The 17,982-nt window shown below is 42.3% G+C and overlaps 2 protein-coding genes across 5 annotated transcripts in view; one reads left to right on the top strand and one right to left on the bottom strand.

The window, feature by feature from the left end:
- The first annotated feature begins 969 nt into the window (after positions 1-969).
- Positions 970-17,982, top strand: part of gramd1a (GRAM domain containing 1A) — a 48,226-nt gene continuing 31,213 nt past the window's right edge. Inside the window, exons 1-5 of one of the 4 annotated variants that reach the window (XM_072716544.1) lie at positions 970-1,396; positions 11,571-11,772; positions 12,067-12,087; positions 16,891-16,975; positions 17,092-17,195. In XM_072716544.1, the coding sequence (XP_072572645.1) occupies positions 1,275-1,396; positions 11,571-11,772; positions 12,067-12,087; positions 16,891-16,975; positions 17,092-17,195 (534 nt within the window). In that variant the 5' untranslated portion in view covers positions 970-1,274. Of the gene's footprint in view, positions 1,397-3,359; positions 3,596-11,570; positions 11,773-12,066; positions 12,088-16,890; positions 16,976-17,091; positions 17,196-17,982 lie in introns of those variants that run through there. The other 3 variants (XM_072716545.1, XM_072716543.1, XM_072716542.1) reach the window with 3 other exon arrangements.
- Positions 12,637-17,982, bottom strand: part of LOC111840174 (uncharacterized) — a 77,396-nt gene continuing 72,050 nt past the window's right edge. Inside the window, exon 5 of the transcript XR_011993026.1 lies at positions 12,637-12,747. The gene's annotated coding sequence lies outside the window, so the exon portion shown is untranslated. The remainder of the gene's footprint in view (positions 12,748-17,982) is intronic.

Genomic DNA, 17,982 nt, shown 5'->3' with positions numbered 1-17,982 from the left:
AGATTAAAAAACAAGAATGAAGGAATTCATATTTTGCAGTATTGCGGAATATTAAAAATCCTAGTGTTAAACAGGCTATGAACAATAATTAATTCAACAGAATAAATTAATTAGGATTAATTAGGACAGAATCAATGATGTTGGTTATTAGTTTTGGACATGTCCAAGCTAGAGCATTACATATATAGAATATTGTTGAGAAATACCTTTAATCACAATTATTGATCTTGTAAATAAAGTAATCAATGGTTTTGAGACTCAGTGGCTGTTAGTTTATGTCCAAGAAATTTCTTGTATTTGCTGCTTCTTTGCTGTTTTTTATCCATAGCGAATTGCATCAGTATTGTTGGTTATATCTGAGTAATGCTGGCTGTATGTCATATAACAGATCTTATACACCTGTTTCTCAGTTAATATTCATATGTGTGTGACATGTGTTGTGTTGCCATTTCCAAAAAGGAATGACGAAACAATAAAAATTCCATCCATATTTTTAGTATTTATCACATTTATATACTTACCATGAAATGTATTTTTTCCCATTGGATTTTTCTATGGATTGCTCGAGTAAAATAATCTATGTATTTGTACTCATATCATGATGTTTTTAATTGTCTACTCTTTAAGAAAAGAGCTGTATTATGCGTGCGTAATTGCTACTACACCTTTTGGGGCAGAATCTTGTCTCTGATTGGTTTTGGAGCCTTTCCATCAAGAGTTTCCGTTACTTTTTGATCACGCTTGTTTCGAGGCGGGTTGTACCAAAAGTTTTGAACAAAGGGGATTTATTTTAAAAAGTATAATACCAATGATATAAATTTAAAAACCAGGTACCGCATCCTGTTACGAAATGTCTTTCATAAGCTATTTATTACTACCTAATATTAAATATTGATTCTTGGGAATCAAATAGATAAAATGTAAATTATAAAAACACCACCTCTACCTTCGTTTTAAGATCTGTTTTTTGGTCGATGGCGTCGTAAACCAGTTTATAGAGCTAATGTTTAGGCGACCGGTAACTGTATGTATCAGTGAAAGTAAATAAGGGGACTCCAGCAATATTAACAAAGCTGAGAAAGTTGCGTGTTTCTGGGTAGAGAAAAATAAAGAGGAAAAAAAGAAATTAACGAGAATGTTAGTAGGAATTGACTGCTGGACATATATACATTTCCGCCCGCGATATGTTTAGTTACACGAATTATTGGGTTTTTAGCTTGGTAGTTAAGCACAATAAAAGTGACCCTAGCATATGGTGAACGTCCTGTGCCTTTATGACTATGCCGATGTGCTCCATTGAAAAAAACGATTTCAGTTTCACGCCTCGTACAGTCGCCCGGCTTGTCCTGGAGGCCGAGCAGGATCACCGCAATGGGGGACATTCGTCTAACGGGAGGTAGGCAAATATATTCATGGGATTTAAAAGTTATCCTTTAACCTTTTTACTCCGATAAGTGGTGCAGTGTTTCTAATGAAAACCGCGCGGTGGAGGAAGAGCAAAATGTAGTCGTCTTCTATGTTTTATTGAGCGCTTTGTTTTGTCAGGCGAACTCGTCGCTGTTTATCTAGAACTTAAGGATTTTTGGAGAAGTTATCTAGAAAAAATGTCGAAAAAGAAACAATATGACGTAGAGCCACACAAATTTGGAACATCCTGTTTTAAATTAATCTTAAAGTTATTTGCATATGCAGTTAGTTTTAAACACAGTGTTGTGTGCTTCACGATGATAGTAAAGCTAGCTTATACATTTAGATGTGTGCAGCTTAATTTATGTGAGCATGCACTGACTTTGTATGCTTGGCGATATTGCACCATGTACTTTGCCCTGAACCCAATTTTTGACCATACTTGTGAGAAAAGTTTGCTACTTCAAGGAACAACAGGGAACTGACCTGATTTGATGTTCATACAGGGTGGGCCAAAAGTACGTGTACAGTTTTTATTTTGCGAAGTAAAGGATCCATTTTGCAAAGTAAAGTTTTTGTTTTGTAAAGTTACAGTCTTTTACATATCATGAAGTGAATGTCTGTATCACTTATGTAAACTGTATACTTTGTATACGGGTGTCATATAACTGTATTAAAGAGATGGAAATGCAAAGAGGAAAAATATGTCGGGCTAATCAAGCATACTGTAATTGTGGAGAAGGTTGAATATGTTTTTCGAGGTGTATGCCAACACATGACATCACTTACTAGTCTGGGCTTGTGCTTGCACTTATGTCACTTAGGTAATCTAAGGGTTTGCTTTGTAATTTAGGTCTCCTGTAATGAGGAAGGCCTCACACAAAAAGCTTTGTCTGATGTCTGTAATGTTTATCATAATTATATTTATTGATCTGCAATAGACTGGCATCTTGTCAAGTGTGTGCTTGTGGCTTGTGCTCTGCATTGCCTGTAACCCTCACCAAGATAAGCGCTTGGAAGATGAATGGATATTTATTAATGTAGTTACTAGTAGACCACTGATCACACCCTCAGTGCACTTGTACATATATGTTGACATGTTTGGAGAGAAAAGTATAAACACTCATTTAAATAAAGAAATGAAGTCATTTGAAAAATTCTTCAGAATGTTGCAGATCTGTAACACATTCTAAGGCAAGTTCCTACATGACTTTTCAGCTGCCTGACAGTCTGAGAAGTTTGTGTATATGTTCCATTCAGTTTTGTTGTTTGTGCCGTGACTTATTTATTTATTTTGTACTAAGTATAATAACTACCTCTGGGCACCAGCATACATTGGAAGTAGCGGAGTGTCATAATGGTTTTAAGATAAATATTAATAGTTCTGGTTTACATTGTATTTGTTTACATTGAGTTCTTCCTCTCTATCTGGAAAGATTAATGGCTTTCAAAATGACCTGAATATGTGATACTATCATGCATGTTTTTTGGAGTTCAGTTGAACCTTGAATAATTCTTTTTCAAATAAATTGATTAATTTTTATAAAATAATGTTGATTCAAAAGTGTTTCATGGACATTTGAATTTGTGGGGACTATATTTATGATTAGGACAAATGAAATACAAAAACATCACTGCATCAGTAATTGTGTTGCTTTTTATCTCATTAAGGTTTGTAACCGAAATCAGTGGATTATAACGTTTGTTTCATTAATTCTAAATAAATGACAACAATTTTACGAATAAATACGGTTACGATTTTTTTTTTATTCTCTCCGACCTACAACCATAGAAAACCAACTGTATAAACAGTAATCTTCATATTAATCTCACTCCTCAGTAACTCCTTATTCCACCCTTTTCCCCAGCGGCAACTGTGTCAAAGCAAAGGATTTACCGGTTTTGTCACTGCATCGTAAAACGACAACAAAAAATACTAAGTGAAGGGTTTGTGCAATCACAGCCGAAATGCCCGAGGATCCCTTTAGATGGGAGCATGAGAAGCGGCATGATGTATAGCTCAAGTATCTCTCGGCAGAGAAATGCTTATTTATTGGCGTAACGGAGCGTGTGAGCAGACGCTGCCTCCTGCGAGCTCTGAGCCGTGCAGCCGCTATACTGCCATATGCACACTATTGTCATCGTGCACGTCAGCTGTGCATTCTGGAGCATTTAATGACATGTTCGAGTAAGTACCCAGAAATGTTCATAATGATCTGAATAAGGATCTGTGTGTACGTTTCACTTGAATTTTCAGATGAAGCCTTTCACAAGACGCCTTATTGTCATTACTGCTTTCTGTTTCAATTAACGACTGCGGCTATACGTGTAATAAATGTGAAAGGAACGTAGTTATTTTGTGTTTATTCGACGCGAATTGAGTCAAAATATTTTGGGAATTAGTGTAAATGACATTTGTATTTTGCAGAGCGAATTCGCGGGTTTGATACACAGCGACAGTTTTGGTGTTCCACGGAGAATGACGGTGAATTTCAATTTGTAAACGACATTTCTTCCGCTCACAAAACACCGTCAATGGTTTTGTATTTTAATAAGCTTTCGGGATGGCATTTTGCATTTTACTAATAACGCTAGTTATTACTGCTCTGGTATAGTTTTAATTTAGAACAAAACGATGGCCTGCTACTGCTGCCACCTCCTTTTGTCATAGTATGAGTAAGGGGCTTTGTGCTGATGAGCTGCTTCACCTTGGAAACCCCAGTATTCCACTGCCCTGATTTGTCACCACGACAACGTGAATCTGGTTGTCAGATTTGGAGCCCGTTTTGGCAGAACGCAAAACTGGATTGAGAAACCATGAAGAACGGTGCTGTAAAAACAGGGGAGGGGAAAATATAGAAATTGGGGAAAACTAAAAATACAGGAATAAAGCCAAAACTCTTGAAAATGTCTGACTATTTAGCTTTCATGTATAAGTAGATGATAGAATTAGAGACTAAACATTTAGGTTCTGTACTGGGTGCATCCTGTGTTCCCATTCTACACTCACCTAAAGGATTATTAGGTACATCATACTAATACGGTGTTTGACCCCCTTTCGCCTTCAGAACTGCCTTAATTCTACGTGGCATTGATTCAACAAGGTGCTGAAAGCATTCTTTAGAAATGTTGGCCCATATTGATAGGATAGCATCTTGCAGTTGATGGAGATTTGTGGGATGCACATCCAGGGCACGAAGCTCCCGTTCCACCACATCCCAAAGATGCTCTATTGGGTTGAGATCTGGTGACTGTGGGGGCCATTTTAGTACAGTGAACTCATTGTCATGTTCAAGAAACCAATTTGAAATGATTCGAGCTTTGTGACATGGTGCATTATCCTGTTGGAAGTAGCCATCAGAGGATGGGTACATGGTGGTCATAAAAGGATGGACATTGCTCAGGTAGGCCGTGGCATTTAAACGATGCCCAATTGGCACTAAGGGGCCTACAGTGTGCCAAGAAAACATCCCCCACACCATTACACCACCACCACCAGCCTGCACAGTGGTAACAAGGCATGATGGATCCATGTTCTCATTCTGTTTACGCCAAATTCTGACTCTACCATTTGAATGTCTCAACAGAAATCGAGACTCATCAGACCAGGCAACATTTTTCTAGTCTTCAACTGCCCTAAATGCATTGAAGCAACTGCCATGTGATTGGTTGATTAGATAATTGCATTAATGAGAAATTGAACAGATGTTCCTAATAATCCTTTAGGTGAGTGTATAATCAGTTCCACTTGCTGCTTAGTCTGCGGCTGTTGCCTATACAGATACAAACTACTTCTCATCCAGCTAATATGCTGAAGAAATGTGCAACATTCAAATGTTAAATGGCTAATCAAATTCATCTCTGTGAATTTTAATTGACAGTTGAAGAGTATGAGTAGATGTTCTCGGTTTTCTTACGCTTTCATGCTTGATGCTTGCAGCATTAATTTAGTGATAACGATGTGGCTGAGAAATTTGATTCTTTTTAATAAGTGAATAAAGAAATGAAAATATGAAAAAAGTAAAAGGATGAGTTTTAAATATGTCATCTGTTTTTCTTAATTTTACATAAAAATATTTTTGTTTCCATCTGTTATGTTTATGTGACCTTCAGCTGTTGTAGGTTTCTGTCACTACCAAAATTGGTATGCATCATCTGCAGAGGATTGGGACCAAATGTTGTTCAAAACTGTTATGCTAAGGCAAATACTATGCCCACTGTCATCCAATACATTTGATGACAAAAATATGGATGGATACACCCAACTAAAAATGCCCAACTAAAATGGTGTCATTCCACAATTAGGGTTGGCTGCAGTAAGCAAAAATGTGTTTTGGCTCATAATTGTTGATTGGTTTGCCTTGGAAAAAGAAAATGTGTCTTCTAATGCCAGGTTGATCCATGGGAATTTTTATGTCCATCTAATTGATGTGGCCACCATATAGGATTTTGTCCAAATTTTGTCCAATCTTCACCAAATTTGTCAGAGAGGCATCAGAGGGAGTTTTGATTTTCAAAGCCATTTGTCTGTAATTCACAAATGAAACTGGCAGAGAAGCTGCCAATCAGGATTTGTCACCATATCTCCAATGCTTTGGTGTTTTGAGGTCAAACTTGGTAGAGTGGTACCTCAGAACTCAAACTTAATCCGTTCAAAACTCTTGATCGAATCCTAAAACGTCCGAGTTCTGATCGAATTTTCCCCATAAGAAATAATGGAAAACCAATTAATTGGTTCCCGGACCCAAAAAATTACACCGAAATATGTTTTTTTTTTTTTAAGCATTTAAACACAAAATGAACCGGATAAAACAAGAAGAGCATATACTGTACTGAACACATCTAAGCACATCTATCAAAACAGTAATTTTTAAAGTAAGAAAATAAATGTATCCAAACAATGTGTCCTGCCCCGATCGGCCACTCCTTCCATGTGCCACGCCCTCTTATTAACCCCCTGTGGAATCCCCGTGTGATCAGCTGTTTCTGCTTGTTGTCATTAGTCCTCTGTATTTAGTCTGCGTTTCAGTTTGTTTCCCCAGTCCAGTCATTGTATTGTCCATCTGCGTTTTGCCTGCCTTACCTGTAATTAAACCCCGTATTCCCCAATACCCTGACTTCTGTGCCTTTGTGCCCGTTCCGTCCCCGCTGGGCACGACAATATTGTTATAATTAAATGTATTAATGGTTTATTATTAATATTAAAATAATAAGAAATCTTTATTTTTAAATGTATTTTATTATATAATAATTATTACTGTTACTGTCTATCATTGTCTAAATGTATTTTTACTAAATATTTGTATTCAGCTAGTGTAAACATGCACGATGCTATCACAGCGAATGCGAGGCTGAGACTGAAGCGTTACCCTTTGTTTCCGCTGAGAGACGTGCTGCGTGACTCATTTCCCTGCACGTACAAGTTATCTTTGGTCGGCGTTCACGGTTTGAATTCTGAGATTCAGATAGAGTCCTAGGTAATTTTTTTTTCGAACTGGTTAGTTCGACTTTTAAGAAATTCGAGTTATAATGAGTTCGAGAACTGAGGTACCACTGTATTTGGCCTTGGGCCACAGCCTGGGGATGTCCACCAAATTTTGTGTCGTTTGACCACTGGGGGGCACTGCAATGAGCAAAAGCATGTTTTTCCTACATTTTGATGCTTTGGCCTTATAAAAGTGGTTGTTATGACTGGGGATTGTCAGGATTTGTTTCTGCCAGTCCCATCATGACCAGCATTTGTCTCTGGCCTTTTTATATGCTCCTAATGGTTCCCAACCTAGTGTCTCAATTACTCACAGCTGTCTCCCATTTATAACTCATTATCGATATATATATGCCGGCCTATGCCGTTATCCTGTCATTAATTGTTAGAGCTGTGTGTTCATTCGCACTTTTGCTTCTTTACCATATCCTATGCTCATTTAAATTCTGTTGACATTCTTGTCTTTTCTGCTTCTCTACTGGTTTCTCTTAGATGTCTTATCCTTCTAGGATTGTCTCCATGTTATGTCTAATGCTGGGTCTCAAGCATCCCATAATTCTACATTCTCTTTAAAGGGTACTTTTCCACCACACCAGGTACCTTTCTTTTGGTACTTTGAGAAAGTACCAAAAGTACAGTACTTCAAGTTGGTTTTCCACTGGAGTAAAAACTGGTACCGGCTCTGAATGACATCACAATGCGAGGTGGGGTATTTTGTACTGAATTCGAAATATGGCTGTAGTATATTATAGGGCTGGATGATGTGTGATATTAATGGTAACATTACATTTTGTGTACATGCAATTCATACATCACTAGTCAGCTATATTAAGGTCAGGCTTTTTCTTACCTTCAGTTTGGTACAGATATTACAGTACAGGATGTTTAGGTTTCGCAAAATCATTTTTACCCTGTCACAGGAAAAAAAAACCTTGGAAAGTTTAGCAATTTTAATTGATTCCTTTTCAAGATTATCTATTATATGTTTTAAAAATCAGTTTAAACTTTACCTCCACTGCTTTTGCATGAGTGCTGCATGCGTTCTCCAAGACCATCGTGGTCATTTTCATCCTTGCTTTTTAAATTCACGCTGGTGTCACGTGACCATGTAAACAACATTAATATCTCAGAAACTTAATTAGCACAAAGGACAGTTTTAACACCACAAACCAACACAAACGCAGTACATAGGATTGTGATAGGTTTGGTGGAAATTAGAACAATGGGGGGCTAACTTCATGCTGGTGTCATGTGACCATGTAAACAATATTAATATCTCAGAAACTAAAGCAGCACAAAGGACAGTTTTAACGGCACAAACCAGCACAAACACAGTACATATGATTGAGAGATCTCAGTTTGGTGGAAATCAGACGCAAATGGGGGGCCAACTTTACGCTGATGACATCACAATGTAAACAAACATATCTCAGAAACTAATGGTGCGTTCGATTATTTCTCTCCAAGTTGGAACTCGGATGAAAATGTCACGATACGTCACGAAAAACATCACTTCCCGTCGGAAACACGCCCCTTTTATGACGTTGAAGTCGGATAAGATTTTGTTGCCCGAGTTGCCCCTGTGACGTAATTTCAACATGGCGACTTGGTTTGTTTGTAGTTTGTTTACCGATCGAAAAAAGAATATCGCTATGAATATACTAAAATATTTTATAAAGCTTTTAATGTGGTTTGACTGGTTCGTGTTTCTTGTTTGTCTCTCGGAAAAATCTCCATTTCTCCATTTTCTCCATTTGGAAAACTCCAAATCTGCTAAAATATAAAGCAACAACACACAGCAACGTGTTCATGGAGGCAGCCATGTTTGTTCCGAGATGTGGGTAGCTCGAACGGGAGAATGTCGGACGTGATGTCACTCAACTCGGAATTTCCGAGTTCCGAGAGAAAAACGAACGCGCACCATAAAACAGCACAAACAAAAATTTTAACATAGTGCTGGGCGATAAAACGATCTCGATTTATTTATTTATTTTTTTCGATAAAGAATGAGGACGATCACGATGATACACAGACTATAAAACTCGACCAACCAAGTTTGCTCCGTTTTAGAGAATGCGCTGAGACAGACAACTCGATGGCCTAGCGAGCAGAGGTTTACTGAACGCCAGCACAACAGCCAATCACTGACGACGTTGTAATTTTGCCCATCCTCCCTTGAAGAAGCAATGGTTGCGTTCGACTTGGGCTTTGGTCTGTCTGCAGCTGACGCGACATGGAGTGTGATCTGGCTGCTGTTGCAGGGGTGGAGTATAAACTGACTGCAGCCAAGTCGGACAACTTCTACTCCTCATAGTCTGCGAGACCTGACTGCAATGACAGCACTGCCAGAAGGGTGTAGATAAATCTATACAAATATCACTTGCATGCACATTACATCTTTTACAATAACCAACTCCTGATACAAACTGTTAGCAGTGAATAAAACTATGGTGTATAGTGGCTCTGTGTAAAAAGATAGCTGCCAGGAAAAAGATCAAATGCATGTATTTCAAGGATTCAAAGTTTTTATTGTCATATACAGAGTACAATGCAATCCTTACTTGAATGCCTTCTTCACAGACTGGACGATTAAACAAATAAAGCAGCGCAACATTACAGTAACTAACAATAAATAAACCACTAACTTACGTGTACTGTTAGAGCATTTATGTAATTTATTTAAACTTTATTTTACCAGGTAAATGAACTGAAAACCAGTTTTCACTGCTTTACGTGCTTTTCGGGAGAAATAGCAGATAACGCATTGGAACTTCCTGGGATACAAACGTCATGCGTGTGACTAAAATCTTCAGCCAATAAGGGCAAAGTTGTGTCATCATGGAGGTGGTTCCAGTTTCTGCAGCACGGTCTGTCTCAAGTCGTCTTGTTCCCGCGAGGATTTTGTACCATGTGACATGGTGACGCGTGGTGACGTTTTGCAGCGCCGAACAAAAAAAATCTAACCATGATTTGGCTTTTTTTTTTAATAAGTGTTTTTTGTTTGGTTTAAATACTTTTCTACCTCAGAATTTAAAAAAAAATTTAAGAGACCAAGAATAGAGGAAGATACTTGTTGTAGTCAGTTCTGTCCTGCTTTATTTTATGTTTGTCCTTTAACATATTTGCAATATTATACAGTTTTGCACATTCTTACATTATTATATGGTTTTGTTCATTTGAGCTATGCTTCTTTGAATACTTGAAAATCAATAACCTTTTATATTTTTAAGGGAATTTTTATGTAAACAGTAAAATTTGTTGGAAAATAAGTATTTGTTTATTAATATTGTTTATTTCAATGTATTCTATTTGTCAGAATCAGGGCTGTGGAGTCGGTAGATAAATGCTCCGACTCCGACTCCGACTCCGACTCCTCTGTATGTATATACTATGCTAATGTATTTTCTACATCCATTGAAGGAAAGGAAGGCAACATACATGCCATTTCACCACAGAACTACTGGCTAGGAAGCCAACACTCTACTATAATGCCAGATTAAAGACAAACACATTGAAAACAAGGTTTCAAGGGTAGCGCATAGCGAAGGGGAGCCGACGGAGCTGAGAACACACCAGATGATTTTTCAGGCGTTTGACGCGTGATGACTCGTTGAACGGCTGAAAAATCGGCAGTGCATCTGTAAATGTATGGGGGGCTTTAGGCTAGGTTCACAGTTCCCTGTAACAGTGGAACATGACACAATGGAAAGCGGTGCCGCACCTTACCTGTGCATTACATCCCATATAGTGACGCATACAGTCAATGAAAAGCATGCTTCATGGTTACTTGACATGTTCGTTTTGTGGTAACATTATGCACTGCATGCATTGGGCTTTATTCTTACAGCAGAGAAGTAGTTCATTATGACTGTTTGTGAATTGGGACATTTCAACTTACTTTTTTAATTCCCATTTAAATTTAGTAGGAGTCGGAGTCGGTTAACTTTTTGCCGACTCCGACTCCAGGTACCCAAAATTGTCTCCGACTCCGACTCCTCGACTCCGACTCCGACTCCACAGCCCTGGTCAGAATAGGGTTATTTTTATTATTATTTTGATTATTACATTATTACATGGAACAGCATTGTGAAACTATAATTTGATAATTATCGATATCGGTCAATACAGGAAAAAATATTGTGATTATTTTTTTCGCCATATCGCCCAGCTCTATTTTAACGGCACAACCTGGCACAAACGTGGCACATACGATTGAGATCAGTCTGGTTGAAATCTGAAACATATGGGGGGCCAACTTCATGCAGGTCGAATCGTGATCTCAGTTCTAAGCAAAAAATCATGATTCACATTTTTTTCAGAATCGTGCAGCCCTAGTTTATATGTTCCTCTGTTCTTGTATTTCCTCTTTCTGAATTTATTTCCATTGTATTTATGACGTGATAGTCTGCTTGGCCCCATTTTTGGTATGGCTGATTTTGATAAGTAAACTTTAAACACATGCTTGTTTGGGATTTATAATCATTGGGAAGAAAACTTTTTTTCATTCTAAAAGAATTTTTACTGAACTAATTAAACTTTGTTAATGACCTCGACCCACGTTTCCAGCATGCTCAAGATGCAAAAACAGAAGAAGCTGACGTTGGACCGAAACTAATTGCTTCTTTGTTTGTGTTATTCCTTGTAAACGTTTCCTCTTTTCCTTGCTTGTCTTGTGCAGCACTGCCAGTAACTCTCCACGCAGCACGCCGGGCAGCTCGCCTTCCATGCGTCGCAGAATGCTGGTGGGTAGGACTGCTGAGGGTGACTGGAGCCAGGAGCGCAGTGCTGGGGTTTCTGACAGCCCCCTGACCCCTACTCCCTCTTCATCATCATCCTCCTCCTACGCCCTTGCCCCTCGACACTTCACACGTAATGCCAAGGTGGGGCTCCTAGGTAGCCAGGAAGGTTATGGCCTTCTTGTTCTTGCTGATACTTGCTGAGCACAGTTTGTCATTAAAATGTTTTTGCTCTGTGGGAATGCAGAAGGGCCAACACCATGAGAGAGATTTATGCTGATACAGACATGCCAATGAATGTAAGCAGCTAGCAGACTGATAGACAAGACTTATATAGTAAATTAACGAGCAACTGCCATCATCCGTGTAAAATTTATGCTTATTTATGTATTTAGTACTTTATGCCCTGAATCACTGAATGCATTTTCTCTTTTTCAGAAAATACAAAGCTGGTACAATGTAAGTATGTAGCATTAGATGAATTAATACTAATAATACCTCAGCATTATAACTAGCATTGTGTAGTTGATTGATTCAATTTACACTCAGTGACAAAAAAAAGTTAAGCACCCTGAAGTAATGGTCCGATTTGGATGTAATTTGGTTCACATACAGACCAGCGATGGGTACGTAAATGACTTGATTTGCATTGGCCTTGTGTCATCCTGCACCGTCTCTTGACGACTGGCATCAGATAGACTATGGGTTCACTGTCCCACGTGCTGTAACCGGGAGGCATGGACTGTTGACGATTGGCGTCATACTATGTTCAGCGATGAATCTCGGTACTGCATTACCACGGATGACCGTTGTGTGTGTGTGTGTGTGTGTGTATGGTCGTGCCGAAGGGAGAGGACCAATCCTGACAGTGTTGTAGAGAGACACACCGGCTTTACTTCTGGCATCAAACTTCCGTTTGCACAATTTAATACCCCTCAAGGAATTTAAAACTCTTCTAAAGACTCTGGAATCGAGGTTATCTATATGTAATTGTAAATTCTAACTATGTTTTCTTTTCTTTCTTGTATTACTTTGTAAGACTCTGCATTGTCACTGTGTTGCTGCCACCTTGGCCAGGTCTCCCTTGCAAAAGAGATCTGTGATCTCAATGGGACAAACCTGGTTAATTAAAGGTTAAATAAAAATAAAAAAATCATGGTGTGGGGAGCCATAGGGCATGACATCAGGTCCAGACCCTGACGGCACAGTGCTGTCACTGACATCCTTGTCTTACCCCTCCTGAGATAGCACCCTGGTACAATCTTTGAACAAGACAACTTTGTCCACACGACACGTGTGTCTATGGACTGCCTGTATAATTTTGAGATCCTCCAATAGCCAGCCAGGTCCCCCAATCTTTCCCCAATCGAACATGTGTGGGATCAGCTCGGACATCAACTCAGACCTAGTGCTAATCTGCAGGATCTTGAGGGCCAGTTACAATAGCTGTGGGCTGACTTGTCGCAGGAGAGGATTCAATGGCTTTACGACTCCCTTCCGCACCGTATTGTCGCATATATCCAGGCCCACCATACTGACCTGGGACCAGCAGTGTGCCCATACTGCCAACTCTGTTATCTGTCTGATCTGATATTATAATCATTGCGATGTCACATGACCTTCCAACATGTGCAGATTCATTTACTTTCCACCACTTTGTCTGGGTGCTTAACTTTTTTTTGTCACTGAGTGTATTTAGCAAATACTGTACTTTTATCCAAAGCAATGTACAATTGAGAAACTGGGGTCAGACAGTCTCTGGAGCAGCTGGGGATAAGGGCTTTATTCAGGGCCCAACTTTGAAATTACTTTAGCTATAATGGGATTGGATTATAAAATCAGAGTCCCGTTTCCCTCGCCCGGACTAGGGTCACCGGGGCCCCACCCTGGAGCCAGGCCTGGGGGAGGGGCCCGTTGGCGAGCACCTGGTGGCCGGGCCTTGGCCCGTGGGGCCCGGCCGGGCACAGCCCGAAAGAGGCACGCGGGACTGTCCCCAGGTGGGCCCACCACCCGCAAGGGGAATGTCAGGGGTTCGGTGCATTGTGGATCGGGTGGCGGCCAAGGGAGGACCTGGCGGTCCGATCCCCGGCTGACAAAACTGGCTTTCGGGACATGGAATGTCACCTGTCTGGTGGGGAAGGAGCCTGAGCTTGTGCGTGAGGTTGAGAGGTATCGACTAGATATAGTCGGGCTCACCTCAACACATAGCTTGGGTTCTGGAACCAATCTCCTGGAGAGGGGCTGGACGCTCTTTTACTCTGGAGTTGCGGCGGGTGAGCGACGCCGGGCTGGGGTGGGGCTATTGGTGGCCCCACAGCTCGGTGCATTAACAACGGAGTTTACCCCAGTGAACGAGAGGGCTGTTTCCCTGCGCCTTCGGGTCGGGGATAGGTCTCTGACTGTCATCTGCGCTTATGCGCCGAATGTCAGTTCGGAGTACCCGGCCTTCTTGGATTCCCTTAGCGGTATGCTATTTGGCGTGCCGCCGGGGGGATTCCATCGTTTTGCTGGGGGACTTCAACGCTCACGTGGGCAATGACAGTGTGACCTGGAAGGGGGTGATTGGGAGGAACGGCCTCCCTGATCTGAATCCGAGTGGTGTTCTGTTATTGGACTTCTGTGCAATGCATGGTTTGTCCATAACGAACACCATGTTCAGCATAAGGGTGTCCATAAGTGGACATGGTACGAACATGCCCGGGGCTACAGGTCGATGATCGATTTTATAATCGTATCATCTGATCTGTGGCCTTCCGTCTTGGACACTCGGGTAAAGAGAGGGGCAGAGCTGTCAACTGATCACCACCTGGTGATGAGTTGGCTCAGGTGGCGGGGGAGGAAGCCGTCAGACCTGGTAGGCCCAAGCGCATAGTGAGGGTCTGCTGGGAACGTCTGGCAGAGGCTCCTGTTCGCTCGAGCTTTAACTCGTGCCTCCGGCAGAATTCCGACTGCATGCCGGGGGAGGTCGGGGACATTGTGTCTGAATGGACACTGTTCCGGACCTCCATTGTGGAAGCGGCCGTACGGAGCTGTGGCTGCAGGGTGGTCGGTGCCAGTCGTGGCGGTAACCCCCGTACCCGATGGTGGACACCAGAGGTGAGGGGGGCCATGAAGCTGAAGAAGGAGGCTTACCGGGAATTATTAGCCCGGGGGTCTCCAGAGGCAGCTGATGGGTACCGGCTGGCCAGGCGGAATGCAGCTCGGGCGGTCGCAGAAGCAAAAACCCGGGCGTGGGAGGAGTTCGGTGAGGCCATGGAAAGTGACTTTCGGTCGGCCTCAAAAAGGTTCTGGCAAACCATCTGGAGTATCAGGAAGGGGAAGCAGCTCCTGGTTCCTACTATTTATAGTGGGGGGGGGCTGTTGACCTCACCTGGGGACATCATCCGGAGGTGGAAAGAATACTTTGAGGACCTCCTCAACCCTGCCTCAGATACATCTACGCACACTGCCTTTGAGACATCTGAGGACACAGAGCATGGGGGGGCTGGAGTGGCCCATCACTGGGGCTGAGGTGGCCAGGGTGGTTAAACAGCTCCGTGGCGGCCGGGCCCCGGGGGTGGACGAGATCCGCCCGGAGTACCTGAAGGCTCTGGATGTTGTGGGGCTGTCGTGGCTGACACGCCTTCTCAACAGTGCGTGGAGGTCAGGGACGGTGCCGCTGGATTGGCAGACCGGGGTGGTGGTCCCCTTATTTAAGAAAGGGGACCGGAGGGTGTGTTCCAACTACAGGGGGATCACACTTCTCAGCCTCCCTGGGAAAGTCTATTCCGGGGTACTGGAGAGGAGGGTAAGATCGATAGTCGAATCTCGGATTCAGGAGGAACAATGCGGTTTTCGTCCTGGCCGTGGAACACTGGACCAGCTTTATACCCTTGCGAGGGTACTGGAGGGGGCCTGGGAGTTTGCCTATCCGGTCTACATGTGTTTTGTGGATTTGGAAAAGGCTTACGACCGGGTTCCCCGAGGTGCTCTGTGGGGGGTGCTTCGGGAGTATGGGGTCCGGGGTCCGCTATTGTGGGCGATTCGGTCCCTGTACGAACGGAGCAGAAGCTTGGTCCGCATTGCCGGTAATAAGTCGGACGTGTTCCCGGTGCGGGTTGGGCTCCGCCAGGGCTGCCCTTTGTCATCGGTCCTGTTTATAATATTTATGAACAGGATTTCTAGGCGCAGCCAGGGTGTTGAGGGTGTCCAGTTTGGTGGCCTCAGGATTGCCTTGCTGCTCTTTGCAGACGATGTCGTCCTGTTGGCTTCATCTGCTGGGGATCTCCAGCATGCACTGGGGCGGTTCGCAGCCGAGTGCGAAGCGGCAGGGATGAGGATTAGCACCTCCAAGTCCGAGACCATGGTTCTCAGCCGGAAACGGGTGGTTTGCCCTCTTCGGGTCGGGGAAGACGTACTGCCTCAAGTGGAGGAGTTTAAGTATCTCGAGGTCTTGTTCACGAGTGAGGGTAGGCGAGATCGGGAGCTGGATAGACGAATCGGAGCGGCGTCTACAGTTTTGCAGGCGCTTAACCGGTCCGTCGTGGCTAAGAAAGAACTGAGCCAAAAAGCAAAGCTCTCAATCTATTGGTCCATCTTTGTCCCTACCCTCACCTATGGTCATGAGCTATGGGTAATGACCGAAAGAATGAGATCGCGAATACAGGCGGCCGAAATGAGGTTTCTCCGCAGGGTGTCTGGGCTTTCCCTTAGGGATAGGGTGAGAAGTTCGGATATCCGGGAGGGCCTCAGAGTAGAACCGCTGCTTCTTCACGTCGAAAGGAGCCAGTTGAGGTGGTTTGGACATCTGGTGCGGATGCCTCCTGGGCGGCTACCCGGAGAGGTTTTCCGTGCATGTCCTACAGGGAGGAGGCCCCGGGGCAGGCTCAGGACTCGCTGGAGGGATTATATCTCTCGGCTGGCCTGGGAACGCCTCGGTGTCCCCCCCGAGGAGCTGGTAGAGGTAGCTGGGGAGAGGGAGGTCTGGGTGCCTCTCCTGAAGCTGCTGCCCCCGCGACCCGAACCCCGGACAAGCGGCAGATGATGAGGATGATGAGGATAATGGGATTGGAACCTACAGCCTTGTGATCTCAGCCAGAGACCCGCAGAGCCACACAAAGTCCCGAGCATATGAGATGTTTATAATCTAATTAATTGCTTTTGTCTCCCTAGTTGCTGCTTTTATGGTAAACTTTTCCCATTCTGTTCTCTGTTGAATGTGTTTTACTTTCTCTACTTACCTGCTGTCATTGTGCCACTTGTATCCACACACTGTTCTTAAAGGTACTCAGTCCTACCTACAAACAACGTAATGAAGACTTCCGTAAACTCTTCAAGAAGCTGCCTGACACTGAGAGACTCATAGTGGGTTAGTTTTCAAAGGGCTAATGATGAGCAAGTTTCTGTTCTTTTTAGAAAAATATTGTAAGTAATGTAGCAGGAGCTTAGTTGCAAAAACTAATCAGTCCTGCCATTTTGCCTTAGATTACTCCTGTGCTCTCCAGAAGGACATCTTGCTGCAGGGACGTCTGTATTTGTCGGAAAACTGGCTTTGCTTCTATAGCAATATCTTTCGCTGGGAGACCACTGTGAGTCACATTATCATTCATTATTATTACATAATATTACCAATACTATTATTAACACATAATGATAGTCTTTTATGATGCCAGTAATGTTATTTCAAATAAATTCAAGTCAAACTGACTGAAAGGAACACTTGGAGGAGGCCCTTAGTCCTATAAATTTGTCTTCTCAATAGGAGTCAGTGTAAGAATCCTATGGTTCATTATTATCACTGCAGCTTTTGATATTGTTTTCAGAGCCTACTGTGATGGAAAGTTTGTTAGGGTAGGTGAAACGATTTGAAAGAAGTTGAAAGAACTGGATATTGTCTGGTTCCCACAGTCAGTCAGTACTCACTACACTAGCACTCGCAATCTCCAAGACTGCACATTTTGTCTATAAATTTGTACTTTATTGTCCATCTCATCTTTTGTCCATCTTTATTTGTACCATAAGATTTTGGTGAAAATACATAAAAACATCTACCTGCTATCTGAAAACATTTATAAATATACTAAAAATGTTATAAGTGGTGCAAAGGTGACATTAAAACAATCTCTAAAAATGGTTGACACAGACCCACTACCAGTGCAGTATGCTTGCATTATCGGTAAGAGGCGACTCCTCACTTATTGACCAGTTTACTTAACATAGTTGTAGGAACAGAATTCAGTTAAGTGAGGAGTGTCTGTATTTCACATAGTTTTAAGAAAAGAAGGCAAATTAAGTACCATACAAGTAATTAATATTAAGGGGGAATTTTTGTGTTAGATACAATAGCCCTAAGAACAGCAACAACTTGGTTTTCTC

This window comes from Paramormyrops kingsleyae, chromosome 9 (genome assembly GCF_048594095.1).
Source record: "Paramormyrops kingsleyae isolate MSU_618 chromosome 9, PKINGS_0.4, whole genome shotgun sequence".
NCBI classification, from domain to species: domain Eukaryota; kingdom Metazoa; phylum Chordata; class Actinopteri; order Osteoglossiformes; family Mormyridae; genus Paramormyrops; species Paramormyrops kingsleyae.
This window is presented reverse-complemented; position numbering and strand designations above follow the sequence as displayed.